The sequence below is a fragment of the Drosophila guanche genome, unplaced genomic scaffold, assembly GCF_900245975.1.
Source record: "Drosophila guanche unplaced genomic scaffold, DGUA_6, whole genome shotgun sequence".
In the NCBI taxonomy this organism is placed as follows: domain Eukaryota; kingdom Metazoa; phylum Arthropoda; class Insecta; order Diptera; family Drosophilidae; genus Drosophila; species Drosophila guanche.
This window is the reverse complement of record NW_022995748.1, coordinates 3778383-3800398: the sequence shown is the minus strand read 5'-3', so window position 1 is coordinate 3800398 and position 22016 is coordinate 3778383. Positions and strand designations below refer to the sequence as shown.

Below are 22016 nucleotides of genomic sequence, written 5' to 3'. Positions count from 1 at the left end.
CTTTAAAATAGATCAAATATATCAATATTTTTGCAGTGATATATTTTATATATTTTTCAAGCAAAATATATCACCAATACGATATATTTCAAATACTTGACAGCCCTAGTTTTTGTACGCCAAGGCAGAGCTAGCAATTAGTTGCCAGGGCTGCACTGAATCACTAGTCGATAGCATTTTTAGTAATGTTTTTCGCGCAAAACTACCAGGGCTGCGCGCAAACACCATTTGACTGGAGTATTCACCAGCACTGCGCAGTTAGTTTGTTGTCAAAAACAATGAAAAGAAAAAATATATTCGATGAGTAATTAAATAATAAATATTGGAAAAACAATGCCTGAAAATGCTTCTTTGGATCAGTCGCTGACGAGCATGCGCACCAATCTGAGCGGGAGCACATTTGGACAACGACGCGAGGACATCTTCCGACGACTGCAAGAAAGTGCGCAACAAATCTCCCAGCATTATGGAGGCAAAGAACTGGCCACCGAACGGGATGAATCGGTGCAGGAGTTCTGTGAGGCCCTGGAGGAGCTCCTCAGCTATGGCCTTCGGCAGTCCATCAGCGTGACCTTCAGTGCTGCCAGCTTTATCCAGAACATGCAGGAGATTGTGATTGGGAGTAGCGGCGGCAACAGCACTAACAACAACGACCCCACTTTCTGGGACTTTTGCCAAGCGCACCTAACGCAGCATGAGAGACAACGCTACATGGAACTGAAGCAGATATGGACCAAAACGGGACGTGGGCGGGCCTTCATCCGCTCTACACTCAACGAGAAGCGTCTGCAGAGTCACGTACTTACCTGGTTGAGCGACGAGGAGCAGCTGCACCGCTACTACACACCGTGGTCGCTGCTGCTCAACGAAGAGGCTGCCAAGAAGCTGCCCGAGATTCTAGAAACCCTCAAGGATGTGTTGTTTGCCCTGCAAGTGGACACAACGGAGCTGAATGCGCCCAAACGGTTGACGGCAGCCGTTCCGGGCAAGGAGGAACCCATAATATATGCCCCAAATCCTGTACCTGTGGCTGCGCGTAAACAGAGACGTACTGCCAATGCTGTGGAGCGTCCCATCGAGGGGGCCAGCTCCACCGAAGATCTTTTGGGTGCCCTCACGCCCAGAGAATCACTGGAGGTGCAACAGCTTATGTCCAAAGATGCTGTGGAGGAAGAGTTGTCCAAACTGACAGCCGACGAGGGATCCGATGCACCGTATGACCCGATAGAACCAGAGCTGGAATTCCTCAAGACACCCTTGCCAGACGTCCAGCCCACAAACCATCAAAATGCCATCGATACGGAGTTTGAGGATCGCAGCGATACTTCGTCGCAGTGGAGCAAGTCCTCGTCATCGGCCACCTGCATAGCCAACACACAGCAGCAAGTGGCGCTGGAGGAGCAGATGAATCTCCTCACCGAGCGCTGTGCCCTGCTGGAGACCCGAGTGCAGGAGCTCAAACTGCAGAACCGACAGCTGGTGCGACGCCTCACCAGGCAGTTTGAAGAGACTGGCATTGATCCGTCCTCATCGTTTAGCTCCAACTTCCTGATTACCATTCCACATGTGAAGCTGACCAAGACCCAGCGCTCGGGCTCCCACTACACCTACGAGATCCACATAACGATGCGTCAGCGGCTGGAGCACTGGACGCTGTTTCGACGCTACAGCGATTTCAATAAGCTGCACAAGTCCCTGATGCGCACCCATCCAGTGGTCAGCTCTGTGGAATTTCCGCCCAAGAAGCACTTTGGCAATATGAATCTGGTGTTTGTGGAGGAACGGCGGCAGCAGTTGCAAATCTATTTGCTGAATCTGGTGGAGACATTGCCACAGGTGGAGGCTTGCAAATCAAAGGCGGAACTGCAGAAAGCTTTTCCCTTCTTCAGGGATAGATAGCAGATGAAGGAAGAAGGCTCAACCAACCAAGGAAGCTCGTAAAGAACAAGTATTCACTTATATAATTGCTGTTTTGTTATGCAGGAGATCTTTACTTATATGTGTAATAATGCAGTTTTGGTTCAAAGTGCTGTAAACAAATGATATTAAAGACATATTTATAACGGAATTCAAATGCATGTAACCGACAACAGATGGCGCATCAAATGCTGTTAAGTAATCGACTATCGATGGGGAATGATGGTCTGTCCATCACTGGTCGAAACAGCTGTGCTTGTTGTTATCAGCCCGCGCCTGGGCTAATTGCGTGTACTTTCGTCATCTAATTGAATTTTTCGGCAAAATGATATAGTGTTTAAAGGAAGTATTCCCGGTTTTTCGATTTTTTCCAACCTTAGTCAACGTGCTGATCTCGTGACTGCATAGCTGCAATAATTGCACGCGCGCTAATTAAATTAGTGGCCGGAGAGGAGGTTCCATCTACAAATATTCAAGGGCAATCACCATGTCGGGCACAGCAATAGCTATAAATGCGGGCATATCCGTGGCAGCCTACTGCATGGCAGTGCGAATGATACCACGATTCCGAGAGATGTTCATCAAGGCCAATCTCTTCGGCAATGATCTCTGTAAAAAGGACAAGCCACAGGTGTAAGTCTCTCAGCAGGAGAATCGCCTTGGAATCGAATCTAATGGTTTTCCCTTTGCAGACCCGAGTCCTTTGGCGTGCTGATTGGATGCGTTTTCCTGGTCTCTCTATTTCTATTTATTCCCATACCATTCGCTTTCGATGAGGCGGCGGCCACAGATGTTGTGACTGGCGGAAAACCCGCCACCTTTCCACACGATAAAGTGCGTATTTTTTTCATTAATTGTGTTGTGCCTATTTTCTGTAGCTGTGCTTATCTAACCAAACAGTTCGTGGAACTGATTGCCGCCCTGCTATCCATTTGCTGCATGATCTTTCTGGGCTTTGCCGACGATGTTTTGGATCTGCGCTGGCGTCACAAGCTGCTCCTGCCCACCATTGCCACATTGCCCCTGCTGATGGTCTACTATGTCAACTACAATTCGACCACCGTCATAATGCCCAACTTTGCACGTGGCCTCGTGGGTACATCATTGAATATAGGTAGTAGCATTTGTCTCCAGCCAACTGTTTGCCGTCTGCTTAATCTCTGTTCTCTGTACTTAGGTGTACTCTACTATGTTTTCATGGGCATGCTGGCTGTATTCTGTACGAATGCCATCAATATTCTGGCAGGCATCAATGGACTCGAGGTGGGCCAGTCCCTGATCATTGCCGCCTCCATACTGGTGTTCAATTTGATTGAATTTGCGCTGGGTCATCAGGTAGAATCGCATATTTTCTCCATTTACTTTATGTTGCCCTTTCTGGCCACCACTCTGGCTCTATGGAAATTTAACAAGTAAGTTTATTTAATTGATTTTTTTATATTTATATATATTTTTTTATAAATACTGAGAATGGATCTGGCAAGTTAACAAATTGTACATACATAATTATGGTAGAGCTCTGAATGAAAATTTCGCATTTAAACAAATTTGGGTACAATAAAATGTATTTTGAGTCAATTTTTAAAACATAAAAATTTTTTTTTTAATTTTAGAATAAAAATTATTTTGGAAATTAAAAAAAAAAAATTATTTTTCTAATTTTCATAATTATTTTTGTAATTTTCATAATAAAAAATTAATTTTGTATTATAAAAATACAAAACATTTTAAAATGTTTATTATGAAAACTAAAAATATATCCTAGTTCTGATTATAAAGTTTACACCACAAAAAATGAAATTTTTGTTATTGCTAAAAATGAATTAAACATTTTTAAACCGGGAGGTGTCTATCGAAAAGATATATTATATGTATATGTACATGAATACATTGAATACCTCTTGATACCCAATAAGGACCCAATTAAAAAAGAAGTTTAACTATTATTAAAAATTAAACGCAAACTTCAATTAAGATTTTAATGAAACCTAAAAAATATGTTAAATTCATGATAATTTAACACTTGGCTTTACAATTCATGTTTTTATCTATCTCTTAAAAATAATGCTAAATTCCGTTCAACTCAGTATTTGTAAATCCAGCAAAATGTTCTTCGTTTTAGTTTCATTTTTTCGATAAATTCATTTGGTTTAGTTGTTGGTTTCGTTATCACAGATTTTGCGGGTCTGTCTGTCCTGTCTGCTGAAAGAGAATCAATTTTGAATGCGATTGGCCAAAAAACACAGAAGGGCGGGCAATGCTGATGATATGATATGATGATTATGAGATCGATATTGACATTGATGTGGGGCAAAAGCAGGCACATATATAAATATATATTTAGAAATCTAGTTCAAGTCAGACTCGAGCGTTTCGCCATTTAGTCTGCCTCCTCCTGGAGATCTTCGAAGACATCCACATCGTATAGATTGACTAGCAGCTGCCCGAACTGGCTGCTGTGTAGGAGAGCCTCATCGGGTGCATAATACTTTTCGCTTTGCTGACGCAAACGCAGCAGCTGTGTGCCACCATCTATGTGGTAGCCATTCGCCATCAGTTTCTGAATGTAGGTGGCATCAATGTGGGCATTTCGCGTATCGTTGGGCAGCTTCACAGGTAGCTTATGGGACGGCTGCTGCTGTAGCAGGATTACAATCTGCTCAGGTGGCAGGCAGAGCTCACAGCTCCAGCCACCATAATGATTGAGGTCGCCCAGCGTATTGCTGGCGTGACGCTGCAGCAGATGGGGATCTAGTTGGGCGCCACGCAGATGCCCCAAGGAACTTATTACACCGTTCAGCAGCGTCCTCTTAGGATGCTGCCAATAGAAGCCGTACACGTTGTACTTTAAACGAAATCTCAGCGGCAGCACATCCTTTGCATAGTACTTGAGAAACTTTAAAGCCGCCGGAGCATACACTGTCTGACTGTCGCCATGGAGCAGCAAATCCTTTGCCTCCATCTGCACACTGCAGAGCGACCAGAGTTGCCGCCGAAAGTGGGCATAGGCCACAGAACTGCTGCAGTTGCCGGCCGTTGTGCAGCGGAACAAAACGTAGCTCGCCTTGCCACCCAGAAGGCTGTCCAGGCTGCGCTCCTTGCTGCTGTTGCTCACATAGTAGATGAGGAAGTAGTCCACCACCTCGAGAAGGGCCCTCAGTTGCAGTTCCAAGAGCTCCAGACTGATGTGTTCCCAGGCACCCAGCTCTACCATGTAGAAGAGTCGATGCAGGGAACTGGAACTGGCTTCGGTCAGCTGGAGTGGCGCAGTGCCGCCTCCCCGCTTGCTGGCCCGACTGTGCGTCATCAGGGCACGCCAAATGATCTCCGGCTGGCCACAGTCTCGACCATGCCAGCCGCTGGCGCACTTGCACTGCGGCGGTGCCATCAGATAGTCCACATCGTTGATGTGCTGGCTGCTCTCGTTGATGGTGCCCTCGCGATAGCACCACAGAGCGGTCGCAGTTTCCATTTCCATCTCCACATAGGCAGGGACATTGTAGTCGTCCGCCTGTACTTGTGTATCATTCAGTCTGTCTGGTTTCATTTGATAAAAGTCCCTGTCATAGCGGTTTACGTTCTGGTGCAGTCGTGGACAGTGGGTGCCCAGAGTTTGACTTTGACTCCTGTCTGAACCTGTCTGCCCTCCGCTCTTGACAAAATTCACTCGGTTGTGGCTCTGTTCCAGGCCTTGCTGCTGTTCCTGGCTGCTGTAGTTCATCTGCAACAGCCATATGCAGCCTATGAAGCCAATCTGCAGTATCAGCACGGACCAGAGCACCAGTTTTTTGGTTATGGCCAAACGGCCAATGCCGATACCGCCGGTTGCAGATGTTAGCGTCTGCGACACCGAAATTGTGCTCCTCACCATAGCGGTTGAGTTTTTAATAGATTTTCCTGCTCATTTTATTCACTAATATTGCGTTCTTTCTTTGCGTTTTTTTTTCGGCCAAACACACCCAAAAAATTGTACTACCCCGCACAGCTGTCGAAAAAGTTCTCTCCCTCACAGCTGTTCGAAAGTGCTGTCAGCTTAGCCTTTTAACACTAAATCTGGCTATATTTTCCAAAGACTAAGCCATGCCATTTAACGGTGAAAAATTCAATTTATCAAGACGCTTTCCATGATATTTTAAGGCTATTTAAATATAAGCTTTAATTTATTTCTAAATGACCAAAAATGAACTGCAAATTCAGTTATTTAAATTCGAAAATATCTCTTCTTGCAGATATCCCTCGCAAGTGTTCGTTGGTGACACTTATTGCTACTTTGCCGGCATGACTTTTGCCGTTGTTGGCATTTTGGGACACTTTAGCAAGACGCTCTTGCTGTTCTTTCTGCCGCAGATACTCAACTTTCTGTACTCGACGCCGCAGCTGTTTCACTTTGTGCCCTGCCCGCGTCACCGCCTGCCCAAGTACGACGCCAAAACGGATCTGCTCCACATCAGCACCACTGAATTTCGACTGGAGGAGCTGAACAGTCTGGGGCGTCTAATGATGACAGTGCTAAGGAAGTTGGGTCTGATTAGCTGGCACAAGCTAGCGGATGGTGTCGTGCGAACGAACAACTTGACGCTGATCAATTTTGTTCTCGTCATTTTTGGACCTGTCCACGAGCGAGTGGTCACCCAAATGCTGATGGGCCTACAGGTGCTGTGCACGCTTATAGCCTTAGTCATACGCTACCCACTGGCCAATTACTTCTATGAGAATACGTAGCTCTCCGACATTGATATTTTTTGTAGTAAGCCTTGACTTTCCCAAGTCAACCAAAAACAGATCTGATACAGATTTGATTTATTGTCCACACACTATATTATATTTCCAAAAAGTAAGTTAAGTAAATCTGTATATCTCTCGTAAAATAAAACAAGAAGCAACGAAATCAAATCTACACCATGAGCGTATCGGACATGTCAGAGGAATCGGATGTCTCCTTTCCAGAAGAAGAGGATGAGGGACCTAACATAGGCGTGAGTTAAAGAAATTTCAATATAATTATCAGAATATATATATTTATACTATATTCCAGTTATATATAGGCGGTCGGAATTCTGCTGGACAACGTCACGGACGTGGCTGGGCCATCTTGCCCAATGGCGATCAGTATGATGGAAATTATCGCAATGGACGCCGCCACGGCATTGGTCTCTATGTCTTCAAGAACGGATCTCGGTACTACGGACAGTATCGTTGCGGCAAACGCTGTGGCCGTGGCATTTTCATCTATCCCGATGGCTCTGTCTACGAGGGCAACTGGCGCAAGCATTTGAAGCATGGCAAGGGACGTTACAACTATGTGAATGGGGACACCTACTCGGGGGACTGGTACAAGGGGCAGCGCCATGGTGTGGGCGTTTATAGCTTCAACGGCAACAAGAACAGCTGCTGCATGTCGGTGCGCTTGAAGTCCACCTGGAGTGGAAACATCCGCATGGGGCCCTTCGAGCTGCACATTGGCAACGACGACAAGTGCACAGTTCTGCACGGACTTTGGGATAATCTTTATCCCATTGGGCCGGCTGTGTTCAGCTTCGACAATCGCTACATGCTGCTGGGCTTCTTTCTGCCCGCACATTACAACTTTAAGAACGATCGCTCCAACGAGAATCTGGCCGAAGACGAGCTGCAGGGCGTGGAGGAAGATGAGGAGGGCCATGCCCTGCCTATGGAACCGTCTATGTGGTTTGCCCAAGAGATAGCCATATACGATTACTCCATCTTGCCCCAGGAACCAGTGCCATTGCCAATTTCTGACTCTGAGCTTTCGGTCTGTTCGGTTTCCACCATTGTGAGCATCCGCAGCGAGGAGGAGCGTAGCTACTATTGCGAGGGCGAGGAGGCTGAGGGCGAGGAGTGCGAAATGGAGGGCTTCCCTTGCGAGTGCGACTACGATGTCAGCGAAGTGGAAACCGAAAGCGAGCCATGCAAAATCGATGCCAATCCCTGCTGCATCGAGATTCTCAAGCAGCCCGAGTGCCTCGACCCTTAAATGGGCCGAACGTTCCTGTTTTTGTTTATATTTTCGTTTTAATGTAATAAATCTTCTCAATTCGAGCCAAGAGATATAAAGTTCGGTTTGGCTGTGATTTGGTTTATTTTCAATATAAATACGTACAAAAAGCTGAAAATGTTAAAATAACCAAGGAATTCGACGGCAAGCTTTCTAAAAGTCACAGGGTACAGGAGCTTGACACGTAGAGAAAGATTTTCCTTAGAGAATTTATCGAAATTCGTTGCCAGTAGTGTGACAGGAGCGCATCTGGAAACTCTTGTCATGTTTGCGAAATAAACAAGAACTTTGATTTTGTTTTAGGGTAAATAAAATTGTGTATTCATTTCTATCGTCAAACATATGTTTACGCATGAAAACTTGACAGTCAACACAATACTAATGTTATTTTCAAAGCCTACAACTACAACTACTACTACTTCCTGGGCTAAGGATAATATTAGACCAAAGACTAGGAAAAAACCAAGATATGCCATACCTAAGCTTTGTAAGCCTTAAGACAGTACATTGTTATTGATTTCTCGGATCGAAACATGGAACAAACATGCCCCAGGCCGTTGCAAATGTGAGAAGAGAATTCAAGCCAGTAACAACATTTCATTAATGGCCTAGTCTTTGCCTAAACTTAGTATAAACTTTCAGTTTCAGGTAGTTCCTCATAATTCTGGGCCAATGTTTTCCCAATATATGTGGAAATTTGATTTTTATATATTAAACATTTTATTCTTTTAAATCATTTGTTTTTTTCCGATACAATTTGTTGTTGTTTAGAATTTGATTAAAATTTGTTGGTTTAGATTTAAAATACGCCTGCGTTCCTGCTCATAGATTTATTGGATGCTGTATATAGATAATCATCTTCGTATTTGTATTCGTAAATGTAGAATGAAATCACAAAAGGGGGGCGGGGGGTAGAGGCTTCCTTTTCAAGTATTATTGACATGAGATTTCAGGATAATACCTTGCGAAAGGTAGCTTCAAACATTTTTTTTCATTTCAGGCATATAAGTAGGTTGGTTTGAGGGTATATTAATCGCTAATGTGATTTTGTTGTTATTACTTTTTACTTTTGTTCTCGCTGTGTGCTTGAAAGACCTTTGAATGTTCAGCATGTTGAATTCATTAAGTTTCGCTAATTAATTCTAAACGTAATTATTGTGTTTGCTGCCTTACAAATGTACATACATACATACATGCGTGTATTTAGTAGTATTTACCATTAATCATTTATCATATCATTTATCATTTAACATTAACTTCCATTTGCATATTGTGTTGCATCCATTTATCGTCGTTTCTATTCATACTTCCTTCTTCTTTGTTTTGTTTGTTTGTTTGTTAGGTATACAAATAATAATATTTATAAAAAAAGAATCTCTATGTTTCGGCAGCTACTGCATGGAGTGGAGAAGCAGTTAATGATGTTGATGATGAAGGTGGAAGCAATCGCGTGTCATTGTCCAGCTTGCTGGGCGATGGGCAAACATCACTGCAACTGCCAGCTAGGCTATTGGAGTCGCAAGTGGAAACCGATGGCGGTGTGTCAATACCGTGGGGCCCTTCATTTGTCTTCGGCTGCTGCTGCTGATGTTCCTCCTGATTCTGCAGCGGTTCGGCTGTGCACAGCGAGGCCTTGCCGCATTCGTCCAGTATAATGTTCAGCTTCTCCTTTCTCGGTTGCACGGCCAAGGTACTTTCAACTGGATTCAGGCGCAGCATCTGATGCGGCACACCGTCCGTGGTCAGAAGCTCGTGCAAAGTGCTGCCATCCCGCTGCTTGGACACCTTATAGATGGCCGGACACGATTTGGAGTTCTTGACATCATTCGACTCTGCCAGATCGAGTCGGTTGATCTGTGTCAGCGGCTGCATTTCCTCTTCCTGTTCCTGATTGTTGTCCTCAATGCTGCTGCATTGAGCCAAAGCAAGAGCAGCTGCCTGGCCACTGCTGCTGGCACCCTCGGGGTTCAGGTAAAGACGCGACGCATCGAACAACAACAGATGGGGATCCATTTTGAAGTCATGCTCCAGCTGCTTCTGCTGGTCGAGATTCTCATCAATATAGTTGATGTGAATCGGTGTGTGCTGGAGATTTAAATGCGACAAGCGCAGCAGATCATCATCGTCCGGTGGTGTGTAATAAATTGATGCCCTGCTGGCGGCATTGTTCGCGGCCAAGCGTAATTTGATTTTCTGTATACTCAGCTCCCTAGAACCAGCCAGCTCCAATTGGCTCTTGAAATAGCAGTCTATATCTATACGGAGAGAGAGTGAAAGTTGCATTAACAAGAGAATTAATGGCTATGAATCAGAACTTACCCTCGGCTATATCTTCCTCACAGCGTCCGCGACAATTCTCAAAGTAAAAGCTGGGCAAATTCTCCAGCACCTTGTTTAGGCTTTGCTGCTGGTACTTGTAGCCCTCACGCAGACGCAGCACTTGGTGCGCACTGAACTTTCGGATCTTGTTACGCTGGAAGACATAGTTCTCTCGCACCCAGCTCAACTGTCCCGTAGAATAGTCGCGCACCTTCTTCACCTGATCGTAGTACTGATCCTTTAACGCCGTCAAATGATTCGAGCCAATGTCCCGAAACTCCTTGATGTGCTTCGCCTGAGTGGTGTAGCTGCTCGATATCCATTCGACCTGCTGCGCACAGTTCTCGCGTATGCGATGCACCTGCTGGGCATAATTCTCCCTCAGTCTTTCCAGCTGCTGGCTCTTGTAGCTCTCGATGTTGTCCAGCATTGCATAGATCTGTCGCGCTTTCGGCGATTTCTTGTTGCGATTGGCACAGCAACCAAACCGTTCACAGATGCCCCAGCGAGAGAGGCAGCTCCTCAGACCCTGCACAATGAGCGTGATCAGCAGAAAGGCGGCAGCGGAAGCAGCACCCGATATCAGGCTGCCAATTTTCACTCTATAGAACACTATCGGATCGATATACAAGCTGTGTAAAGGTAGAGAAGGGTCATTTAGCACATATATGGATGGTAATAGTATACAAAAAGGCTTGACAGTCATACCGTATACCCGCTGAGGCTTTGCCCATCACATTGAAGGCATAGCAGGTGTAGAGGCCGCTGTCCACCCGCGAGACATTGTGCACCAGCAGCGATCCGTTCTCCATCAGCACGACATGGCGTCCGTAGAGGCTCTGTTGTCGCGTAAAGTTCATGGACTGAACGTAGCTTTCGTCCATCAGGGCAGCCAGCTCTTGGGCGCTGGGCGGCAGGCGGCCCTCCTCATCATTGCTGTCAATGATTATGGGCCGCTTGTCGGGATCGGCATGATGGCGCAATATCTTATTGCGTGGCGTCAGCTGCAAGAAAAACGTATGAGTAACTGGCAACGAGTGGAGGGATTGCAGAGGGGCCTACCCAAATGATATCTGGCACTGGGCTGCCCGTTATCATGCACTCCAACTTGGCGGTAGTCAGCAGGAGATGCATCTTCGGCTCGGAAGACTGCACGGCTACGGGCACGGTACAGTTTAGATTGCTGAGGACACGCAGCATGTCCCCGGGATAGCCGTACTGACACTTCAGCGCATCGATCTGGTCATCAATGCTCTCGTAAGAGTTTAGCGGCGTCTGGCTGGGATGCATGGCGGGCAGTCTGCGCAGGCTGGTGCTGGAATTGGCTAGCCAGGCGGTCAGCCAGTACATGCTGCAGTCGCATTGATACTCGTTGCCAAGTATATTGAGGTAGTGCAGCTGGCTGAGCTCCTTGAGGCCCTCTGGCAGGGAGATCAAACGATTGCCACGCAGGCTGAGACGCTGCAGCCGCGACAGGCCCGACATCTGCGCTGGCAGCTGGCGCAGACCGTTCTCGGCCAGCAGCAGTTCCCGCAGATTACGTGCATTGGCAAACAGCGTCTCGGGCAGATCCGTAAGCTGGGGATTCTGCTGCAGCGACAAATAACGCAGGCGATGGAGTATCTGTGGATCCACAAGGGATTCATCTGTGCGGGATATCCAGTTGGTGAAATGCTCAATTGGTGTCTCATCGATACGCAGCAGGGCCAGTGCCCGCTGATTCTGGAAGAGACCGCTGGGCAGCTGCTTGAACTGGTTCCGACTGAGATCCATTTGCCTGAGGGCATGCAGCGGCTGGAAGATGATGGAGGACAGTGTCGTGAGGTTGTTGCCCGAGATGTTGAGGGCCAGGAGTTGGCCGAGTGACTCGAACGCCTTGCGATCGATGCTGGCCAGGTTGTTCTGTGAGAGATCTAGCTGGCGCAGCTCCCTTAGATTGTATAGGCTGTGCTTGCCCAGGGATTTCAGCTGATTACGTTGCAGATGCAGCTGTCGCAGTTGGCCGTTTCGTGCAAAGAAGTTGTCTGGAAAGGAGAGCAGGCGATTATCGCTGAGGTCCAGTTTTTGGAGGTCACGTGCCGTCTGGAAGAGCTGAAACGGTAGCACGCTCAGCTGATTATTGGACAAATAGAGCCTTTCCAACTGCACACCACCCTCGAATATGTTGCGGGGCAGCTCAGCCAGACGATTCTGGCTGAGATTGAGCAGCCGCAACTCGTTCAATTGGGCCAGGAAGTGCTGCGGCAGCAACTTGAAGCCATTCCTGTCCAAATGCAGCTCCTGCAGATGGCCCATGTGCTGCAGATTGATCAGACTGCAGTTGTTGTCCAGAAGGTTTCCGCTCATCTTAAGTACTTTGAGGCGTTGCATGGCCTGCGGCACGGCCCAGTGGAGGCACTGCAAGCGATTCTCGCTGAGATCCAGACGCTCCATCTGATTGAAACGTTGAGGCTGCCCCTTAACGAGCAGCAGCTCCCTCAGTGGATCATCGCGTAGTCCGCTCTCCAGCCAGGACAACTCTTTGACGCTCTCGAACTGCTGCAGCTGCAGCTGTTGCAGCTGCACCCGATCATCCGCAGGCACATGGTCAAGCATTAGCTGCTGATAGTTGATGTTGATGTTGGCATTCCTTCTGGACAACAGCTCCCGATTGACGCTCGCAAGACCGACATGCTGGCACCTCAGCTTGAACACATTGTCGGCCAACAGATTGGCTACAGCTACGCCGCTGTCGGAACCGGAGCCCAGCACGTGCTCTTCAATCTCCTCTGTGGACTCATTGGCATCATCCAGCTCGTCCAGCCACAAACCCCCATCACTGTCACTATCATCTAGATCCGCGTCCACCGCATGCCCCACGAATGGCAAATGGAATTTATAGCCCAATAGCGAGAACTCGTGCTCCTGCCAGGACCGTGTCCTAGCCTTGCTCTGCGTATGGTGTGGCTGCAGATGGTGTTGCTGCTGGGCTACAGCCGCGTCTGCATTGCTGCTGTAGATAGTGAGGCAGCTGCTGCTGCTGATACTGCTGCTGCCAGTCCCAGTTCCAGACTCCTGCTGGGAGGCAGCGGCAACCACAACGACAACGAACAATATCAGGGGAATCTTCGATATTGCTTCCATTTTTCCGTATGTAATCTTAGATATTTATATGGTCGCATAGTACACCTGCGGGGAGGGAAACACAAATTATTTCTTGTTTTGTCGTTTCTTTTTTGGTTAAAATTGATTTTGTCATTATCCCCGAAAAAGTTACACACTACACTTCTTTGCTGCTTCACTCCTCACTGCCCATTTAAGGGAAACAAAATGAAACAAAAATCAATAGAGTTAGGTAAATATTACAAATAGAACGAACGAATAGCTCTGGTTTTGGGCATAGACAACGAAGAATAGTGAAGGGCCAGGACAGGCCAAGCAACTTGCGTGACCAAATGGCGACGCACAACTTTTGGAAATGGAAAACGAAGGAAGGGAATATGTAGGTAAAATTTAAATACAAAGTTAGTGCATATATAGAGCTCCTTTTGAAGTCTTTTCTTTCTGAATAATGCATTATAGCGCACATATGTTCATACATATATTGTAATAATGCTCATGACAAATGTGGGAGCAGGGCAGAGCCAAGTTCTACTGCTCCGCCATCTCTTTATTTATTTATTTCTCTGTCTACACGCAATTGAGACGCTTGTATTTGAATGAACCTTTATAAATAGCGGCAGAACCAGGCATATTTAATGCCAGAACTAGAAAGAAGGCACATTTAATGCAAGAGTTTTAATATATAACTTTGACTCTGACTTACTTTAAATGTGGTGGCACAGAAAAGCAAGCGAGCTTACAACCAACAGCTCTTTCGCATTCGTGGAATTATTACGCTCTTTTCAAATGGTTTTATTCAAGGGAATTAATGTCCGTTTATTTGTGAGAAATTGTAATATGAAATGTATATTTTCATTGTCAAAGAATAAATCTCCAATCACAACAATAAGAGTCTTTTTAAAGTATGTTTTTAAATGAATATATTTATAAATATTCTTTTCATATCTCTTTGAATCAGAGTGTATTTTTGATACTATTGTATCAACATTTCTCTACAAATGCCTTTTAATGCCAAAGATTTGTTTATAAATTGCCAACCCAAAACCTCAACCTGCATCAACAAAACAATTAAGACCGCGGCGTTCCCCAGATTATTCAATAGCGGGTCGAAAGACGACGGAAAAACCATAAAGGGAAATTATTAAATAACATTCCTCTCGTTCTGTGTCGTTCGCGTGTGACTGACCCCCGCACACGATATTCGCTCAAATGTGCGGTGCAAATATTGTATAAATATATTTGTAATAGCCAGCCAACCAGCCAGTCGTTGGGAAAATGCTGATAAGAGGGCAGTATGTGTGTGGATTGCAGCAGTCAATGGCTTATAATATTGGACGCGAAAGTGTGATCAAGATGGATGTATGTGAAATTCGAATAAATCAAATTTCGTATCGTTCCTGTTTTCCATGGAGACTTTCGAGGCTAATTCACAGTCAATATCAAGTTAATGATAAAATGGCAAGCGCTTGCGATAACTCTTGCAGTTAAAAGTGCCCAACTGCAAACAAAACTGCATGAAAAGTAACACAAACATTATTGATTGTATTTTATTGCAGTGCTTACATGGATTGAAGTTTTTGAAACTGTAATTCGGGGAGCTAAAGTCTGGAGAGTTTCCATGATACGTATTTAGATTTTGGTGCTTAAATGGTTGTGAATTTCACAAGTAACTATTCGCCCTTTCCGCCTTATAGTTTTTTGGAAGAAAAAACGGAAAAAACTGCCTGAAAATGCTTGGCCAAAACAAAAGAAAAAATATAATACTAAAATAGCTTTAACACCAAAATAAAAAACAAAATAAGCACCAACACATGCGAAAAATGTGGCGAAAAAAGGTGCCACGAATAAAAGACAACAATAATTAAATTAGTTGGGGCGAAAATACCAATAGGCAAATATTGAAGGGTAGGAAAACAACACACACACACACAGGCAACAGGGCTTATCAGCTGACAGTGCAATTAAGTAAATCCATCGATGATAACCCCATACCAGGCTATAGCGACAGAAAGGGGAATAGCTGGAAGAAGCTTTATTGGACGGGGCAATTTCCCATAAAAGAATTGAAGAAAACACAGGGCGACATAGAGAGAGTTGCATAATCTCAATCATAGACGCGAAGCTCAGCTCAAAGCACTGTAAATGGCAAGCATTTAACTGTAGATTAACATACATGCAAACACACACACACTTTATAACTTTGCCTTTGCATTCCGACTGTCGCCTGCTGCTGACGTCTGAAAAGCCGCTAATGAGACAGAACTTAGACAGCGAGTAAAAATAAATAAAAATACAAATTGTGTATACGCGGTCAGAGCGTGCACCCAGTCTGTTGAGGATTACTTTCAGGATTACGAATTATTTACAAAAATCGAGCTTTCCGCCCCCATTCATAATTCATTCAACACCTTATTACCTTTTCTTTACCTTGATCTCAAGTGGTTTTCTTGGTATTCATGTGTGTGTGCGTTGTTTTTGTGCGAGTGTGTGCGTGCGCTGTTTGCAAGAAAACAAGATGTTGCCAGGGGCAACGTTTGGGGGCGCTGGGACTTTGCCATCAAACTTCTGGAATAGTGACATCCCCAATAAGTAGGTAAAAGTAGGAGAAGAGGCAAACGGACAGAAGATGGAGCATACGTACACACATATATGCTTTGATTTTGTTTCTTTCACCCTCAAAAGCAAAAGCAGCCGTTTATGCTACACACTCTTACAAACACTCGCACGAATTCATATGTATACGTACATATGTATATGCAGAAACTTGCACACGGCAAACATTTTCTGTCCACGTCTACATAGTGATTTGACCACAATGTTTTACTTGGCTAAATGACACATAACACTTAACATAATCAATTCGCCAACTCACCGCTGTGCCTATAGCATTTTTTCGCGTAATTTGGCTTTAATTCCACTAGTTCGCTTGTATAATCAGTGTGACCGCGGACTTATCGATCAAATATACCGACAGACCCTCGGGAATATACCGAAATATACCCTTCCATTTTCAAAATATACTGTAAATATACCATAAATCTTAAATAATTTTCCTCGACTTTGATAATCTGTATAATATTACCAGCAAGTCAGGACTCTCAGCTTTAAAACTGTAATTTTACTCGAATCATCATTCCATAAGATCGGCAGACTTTCATGACCTATCTTTATTGGATTGTTTGTAAAACAAGGTAAAGACTAAAAAGGTCAACCAAAAAATAGCATTTATAGCTTCGTGGGTGGAAATGGAATGTTACGTCTTTTGCTGACCAACCAATAGTATGGGCACTTGTGTACCCTATTTGCTATACCTATTATTAAAAAGCATTCTTCCAGCTGCTTTAAAATATTAACAATGACTGTCATGCTCTTAACCTTTTTATATGTTTACCGATCTGGATGCATTCTCGGTATCTAAAATCTGCCAAATTTTGTTGAGATGGCTCACCAACACAGATTGATTTGTTTTTGCATTGATTGGTAGCAGAGAATTATAAAATTTCCTGAATTCTATGATAGGCAAAATTATAGGGTTCATATTATAATATCTCAAAATATAGTTGATTTTCTCCTTATTTAAAACAGCTCTTCTCGTGATGCAGTATCTGCGTCTGCCAGTGTAAACGCGTGTTCTGCGTCAGTGCATATATTCCGTTATCGTTGGGAAACGCAAACAGCATAAACGTCCTATAAGTATAAGTTTTGGTACATTTATAACTTTGTTGCCGAATTTGATATGTTTATATCCCATACAAAATAGTTCGTTTCCTTTTATTTAAAATAATTTGAACAGTTGTATACCCCTATTATTTTAAACAGCATTTTATCGATACCATGGATGTCGTCTGTTGGCGTGGAACAATCGTTCTTTCGGTTTAAAAAAGCTTGGTGCGATCAGTCGATTTGTCTCGAATCTTTCTTGCTTTCTTCGAAATTTATAATGAGTTTTAACCAATTACTTGATGTTAAATTGCAACAATTGCTTATTTCTGACGGCGAACGCTCCAATTACACTAAGGATGCTGTCGAAATCCAAAATCATGTCATTAAGAAACTAAAGTTGGCGGACTCTAATTTTCGCGTTGCTTTTGATGGCCTTAGCCTTGCCGGTAAGTAATTGGACCCGCAAAAAACCCCGATCAAATGGGTAATTATTTGAACCTTTCAGGAAGTTACTTGGATAGGGCAACACTGGAGAAGTCTATGAAGTAAAGTATACTGCCAAGGGCTACGGATGTGCCCACACCATTGAAGCTAACGGGAGGAATCGCAACATATGGTTTGATTTGGTCCCAGCATTCGAGTTTACTTGAGCTCAGTGGCCGTTGAATTTTCCGCCAATGTCTACCCAAGTTTGCAAGCAGGGATACGGGGCCAGTGACGATCGCACTTTTATAGTATGTTCTCCGTGAAACTTCCGAAACGTGAAGCAACAAAAGATTTGAATAATTTCAAAAAAATTGTAACCCTTATGGAGGGAGTGCGTGACGCTCATGTCGCTGATTTTTTCCATCTATCAAGTTACATGCTGAAAACTGTCTTGCTCAATCATCTGGGACGCATTGATTGGTCTAACAATTTGGGCTTTATATTTATTGATATGTGGTCCTCTTTGGTAGATTATTTAAATTCAAGAAAATTTGACTTATTTTTGGCCAATGGAAATAACGTTTTTCATCGTATGCAGTATTGGGAACTTGATAATTGTCGCGCCTTGCTGCATCCATTTACCATCTCCTTAACCAGGCTAAAACCCAACCACGTGTTTTCAACGTTTAAAAAGGAGCACCTACATATTTTCTTGCGTTAATCATTTTGTATTGTAAAACTGTATAACGACAATGATATAATTGTTTTCAAATAAATTCATATCTTCATCGCAAATCCATGGACGCATAAACAGAATTGTTGTATTTGAGTTTGAGCATCAAGGTGTCTAGAAATTTTAGTATAGATTAAGAGATGTATATATTATAGTACTCGACACGATTTTGATGGCCTTAGACATGCCGGTAAGTTATTGGACCCGCAACAACCCCCGATCCATTTCCAATCACACCGAAGAAAGACGAGAAGGGATTCGTGTTATTGCATTCTAGCAACATGCATCCTATCGTGGCCAACAATTACGTAAAGCCACTGGGATAGAGTGAAATTGACTGCTGATGAATTCAACTTGCATATGAAGCTGAAATTTCCATTCCCAAACTCCCCGAAGAAAGATGAGAATGGATTCGTGTCAGCCAATAATTATGTAAAGCTACTTGGATAACGTGAAATTAAAGGCTGCTGATGCAATGTCGACAGGGGCTTTGAAGCCAAACGAATACCCATAAACAAAATGTAACTTAATATTAAGTTAACCTTAGCATGTCATAGAAAACATCTCACAGACTGATAGCAGTCTGCTTTAATGGCCAGCATTGATAGTTAAATTGCAGCCACCATAAGTGGCTTATATCTTATTATACATATTTGATGTTTACATAGATTTCGCAATTATTACGGAATATCGGGTATGTTTTCTTGCAATTGAAACCCCCTATTTTTGGTTCGTAATTTCTATCTATGTACTGTGTTTACTGAAGTGTGGATCCCTACATTGCTCATTAATTGAATTGTGTGACAACAACTTTATTGCTGTTATCTGATAGGCTGGAAAGAATTGGGTCTGTGTTATCAGTATGAAAATGTTGTTTAACTTGGAACAAACAGAAGCACGCAACACATGTACTTTTATTGAGTTTATCTAAATGAATGACAAACTTGTTACCTCCTAGTGTAGTCGGTTATTTGTGTTAACTTTCAAACAATTTATCGGATCTCTGTACCCGTCAATACGCAAATCGACACTTTAAATATCGACTAAATGCGAGTAGATGGTTTTGTGAAATTTTGATATTTTGCAATTGATTTACACTTGACAGTCGAGTCCATCAGTTTCCTCCAAAGATCGTATTGTTCGTTTTCCTTGATCATGTGCACGCTGATGGAGTGGCGGATGTTGCACGGGTTGAATGGGATGCGGCGATTGCGAAAGTAGCCGGAATGCACCCTCCTAATCATCAATCGCTTGGCCACAAAGCCCGTGATGAAGACATCTTCCAGGGGAAAATAATACGTTCTGAGCGAGTGCGCATATAGCTCATGTACAATGTCCCCGGTGAGTAGGTAGGCGGGGCCGGTGGTAAATGGTGGATAAATGGCGCCCCCATATTGTTGTTGAGACACAAAACTTTTCGATTTCTGACTGCGTATTGGTTTCCATTTTCTGGCTAAGCGACCGTAGATGGTTCGAGCGTCCTTTTTCCCATCTATGAATTCGAGCAGTTTAGGAACATTGATGAACATATCGTCATCTGCCTTGAGGATGTACTTCACCCGTGGACAGTGCTTGTCTGCCCATTCAAGCATCGATAAAGTCTTTAGAGTGAGATTGAAGTACGAGTCTATGAAGTTTCCACGTATCATATCGCCATACATATAATTCTCCTGATTGATAGACTCGTTTAGGGTCGCATTCGTGGTCCGGCCAAGGACAAAGGCAATGCCCACATCTCGTCTGCTTGCATAGTGCATCCAGGTCTGTCGGATGGACATTCTCGCCATAAAGTGGCTCTGTGCTGAGGTGATCAGAATGAGAAGCTTTAAAAGTGCTCCGCCGTCCTTGCATATCCTCTTGCTATCAATCTCTTGGTTGATGTGTCCGGGTTCATAAACTTTAAACATAAGTGCTGAATGGGCACTTGATTTGTTGCCGCTGCTCCTGCCATTGATGGTGCTGGGTGCGGTGGTGTTCAGCTTTTTCCGGGTTGTTATCTTCTTCTTGGTTTTACTTGGATATGTTCTAGATTGGTTCCGCATGTTAGCCTTGATATCCTCGTTCTCAAACGACTTTTGCGGTGGAAGGAGATTAAACAGATGAGTGGAGTTCACTTTAGCGAGAAATATATTCGATTCCAGTTAGTGCAATGTTTACCAATAGAATGTGCATAGCCATATCCACAGACTATGCAAATCTTTGCTTTATGGTTTAACATGTAATCTCACATCCCACGTACGGTTCATGCAAAGCGTGAAATCGATTTGTATGCTGGTCCTGCAATATTTCCATTTTTCGTGTGACTTGCTCGGGAATTTCCATCATGCTTACCAGAAGTGATCTGTATGCGATGTATGCATGAATATAAAGGTTCACTGCCTTTATAAAACAAACAAAACTGTATCCTTTTGGTGTTTAGATTAGGGTTTCTCACTGAACGTATTGGATCTATTATAGCTCCTCTAGCATTCCGGAAAAGGAAGCACGCCCTAACGTAGTGAAACTAAATATAATTCATCTGGATTTTAATTTAAATGTTGTAATTAAAAGTATTTTTAATGCTCATAAATATTTACGGTAAATATAAAATATGTATTTATAATTTTATAATTAAATTTGTTGGAAACATATTAAAGTTAAAAATGAAATGATATATTTAGATTCGAATATTTTTATATTAATGTTCAAATGTAAATGGAAACACGTTAAACATTTTATTATGTCCACTCTCAGTAAGAATATTGATTTTATTTACTTATTTTATTGTTGTTTTAAGCAGCGTCAGCATTTGGTAGTCTTATTTTGCATGGTGTTCCAAATATCGTATTGTTGAATAGGCTTAATCGAATGCAGACTGACGTGATAGTTAACGACGCACGGATTGTATGTGGTGACCAGATTAGCAAAGCAATAACTGTCCTCACGCTTAATGCCCAAACTTTCGGGCACCACACCCGTCACGACAATGTCCTCCAGCCACAGATATGGCCTGTTCAGCGAGTGTTCATACAGCTCGTGCAGGATGTCGCCAGTGAAGAGGTAGGCAGGTCCCAGTATAAATGTTGGATAGACATCCTCTGCATATTCATCGGTGGTCACATAATACTTTGACAACTTGTTGCGAATGGGTTTAAAGTTCCGAGCCAGTCGGCCATACATAGTCCTTTTAGCCGAGTGTGTGCTCAGAAATTCCAGAAGCTTGGGCACATTGATGAACACATCGTCATCCGTCTTGAATATGTAGGCGGCCTGCGAGCAATGCCTAGCCGCCCATTCCAACAAGGAGATTACCTTAAGTGTAATGTTTTTGTAGGAATCGATAAAGTTGCCACGAATCAGATCTCCATAGAGGTAATTCTCTTCATCGATGGCCTTGTTGAGAGTCTCGTTTGTACCTTGACCTAACACAAATGCGTGTCCAATGTCGATACGGCTGGCATAGTGTCCCCATGTCTGTCGGATGGCCATGCGCGCCTCAGCATTCCCGAGTGCCGAATTGGTTAGAAACAGCACTTTGATGTCCTTCCCCTTGTAGGGGCATATCCGATCTTCGTCTATTTCGTCGAGCATATGTCCAGGTTCGTACATCAACTTTGTGGGTATTACATTAGAGATGTGATTTCTATTGAATTGTTGATTGAATGAACTATTCGATTTCTCTGCGGCTGCCTTTAAAGCCTTTCTTATTTTATCCATTAGCGTTTGGCCTTTGGCTGGATTGCCAGAATCCAGCAAGTGAATTTGTATTTTTTTATCTAGAAAAAAATGGGAACTCAAAGGCTCTGGTCTATCATCTGCATAGGAGTATGCACTTACCCATAAGATCAGTATCATTTAATG

General features: G+C 43.7%; 7 protein-coding genes across 8 annotated transcripts; 3 read left to right on the top strand and 4 right to left on the bottom strand.

Moving 5' to 3' along the window:
* The first annotated feature begins 231 nt into the window (after nt 1–231).
* Nucleotides 232–2068, top strand: LOC117584357 (sorting nexin-29). The gene has a single exon (XM_034273194.1). The coding sequence runs from the start codon at nt 334–336 to the stop codon at nt 1897–1899; it is 1566 nt and encodes a 521-aa protein (XP_034129085.1). The 5' UTR covers nt 232–333; the 3' UTR covers nt 1900–2068.
* Nucleotides 2069–2404: 336 nt separating this feature from the next.
* LOC117584359 (UDP-N-acetylglucosamine--dolichyl-phosphate N-acetylglucosaminephosphotransferase) lies at nt 2405–6805 on the top strand. The gene is made up of 5 exons (XM_034273197.1): nt 2405–2550; nt 2610–2751; nt 2818–3031; nt 3095–3329; nt 6147–6805. Exons 1-5 carry the CDS (start codon nt 2405–2407, stop codon nt 6637–6639), a joined length of 1230 nt encoding a protein of 409 aa, XP_034129088.1. The 3' UTR covers nt 6640–6805.
* LOC117584358 lies at nt 3832–5917 on the bottom strand. Its single transcript, XM_034273196.1, has one exon. It carries the CDS (start codon nt 5786–5788, stop codon nt 4298–4300), a length of 1491 nt encoding a protein of 496 aa, XP_034129087.1. The 5' UTR covers nt 5789–5917; the 3' UTR covers nt 3832–4297.
* Nucleotides 6755–8009, top strand: LOC117584361 (radial spoke head 1 homolog). Its single transcript, XM_034273199.1, has 2 exons — nt 6755–6893; nt 6953–8009. The coding sequence occupies exons 1-2, from the start codon at nt 6819–6821 to the stop codon at nt 7910–7912; spliced, it is 1035 nt and encodes a 344-aa protein (XP_034129090.1). The 5' UTR covers nt 6755–6818; the 3' UTR covers nt 7913–8009.
* Nucleotides 8010–8796: 787 nt separating this feature from the next.
* LOC117584353 lies at nt 8797–16336 on the bottom strand. 2 transcript variants are annotated; one of them, XM_034273190.1, is made up of 6 exons: nt 16227–16336; nt 11315–13420; nt 10961–11256; nt 10253–10884; nt 9547–10188; nt 8797–9513 (listed from the first exon to the last, which is right to left on the bottom strand). In XM_034273190.1, the coding sequence occupies exons 2-6, from the start codon at nt 13373–13375 to the stop codon at nt 9311–9313; spliced, it is 3834 nt and encodes a 1277-aa protein (XP_034129081.1). In that variant the 5' UTR covers nt 13376–13420; nt 16227–16336; the 3' UTR covers nt 8797–9310. The 2 variants fall into 2 exon arrangements, with proteins under 2 accessions (XP_034129081.1, XP_034129080.1); XM_034273189.1 differs by having other exon boundaries at nt 8797–10188.
* A 2834-nt stretch (nt 16337–19170) lies between these two features.
* On the bottom strand, nt 19171–20276 carry LOC117584065 (beta-1,3-galactosyltransferase 5-like). The gene has a single exon (XM_034272807.1). The coding sequence runs from the start codon at nt 20216–20218 to the stop codon at nt 19220–19222; it is 999 nt and encodes a 332-aa protein (XP_034128698.1). The 5' UTR covers nt 20219–20276; the 3' UTR covers nt 19171–19219.
* A 671-nt stretch (nt 20277–20947) lies between these two features.
* LOC117584315 (beta-1,3-galactosyltransferase 5-like) lies at nt 20948–21893 on the bottom strand. The gene has a single exon (XM_034273144.1). The coding sequence runs from the start codon at nt 21870–21872 to the stop codon at nt 20958–20960; it is 915 nt and encodes a 304-aa protein (XP_034129035.1). The 5' UTR covers nt 21873–21893; the 3' UTR covers nt 20948–20957.
* Between the last annotated feature and the right edge of the window lie 123 nt (nt 21894–22016).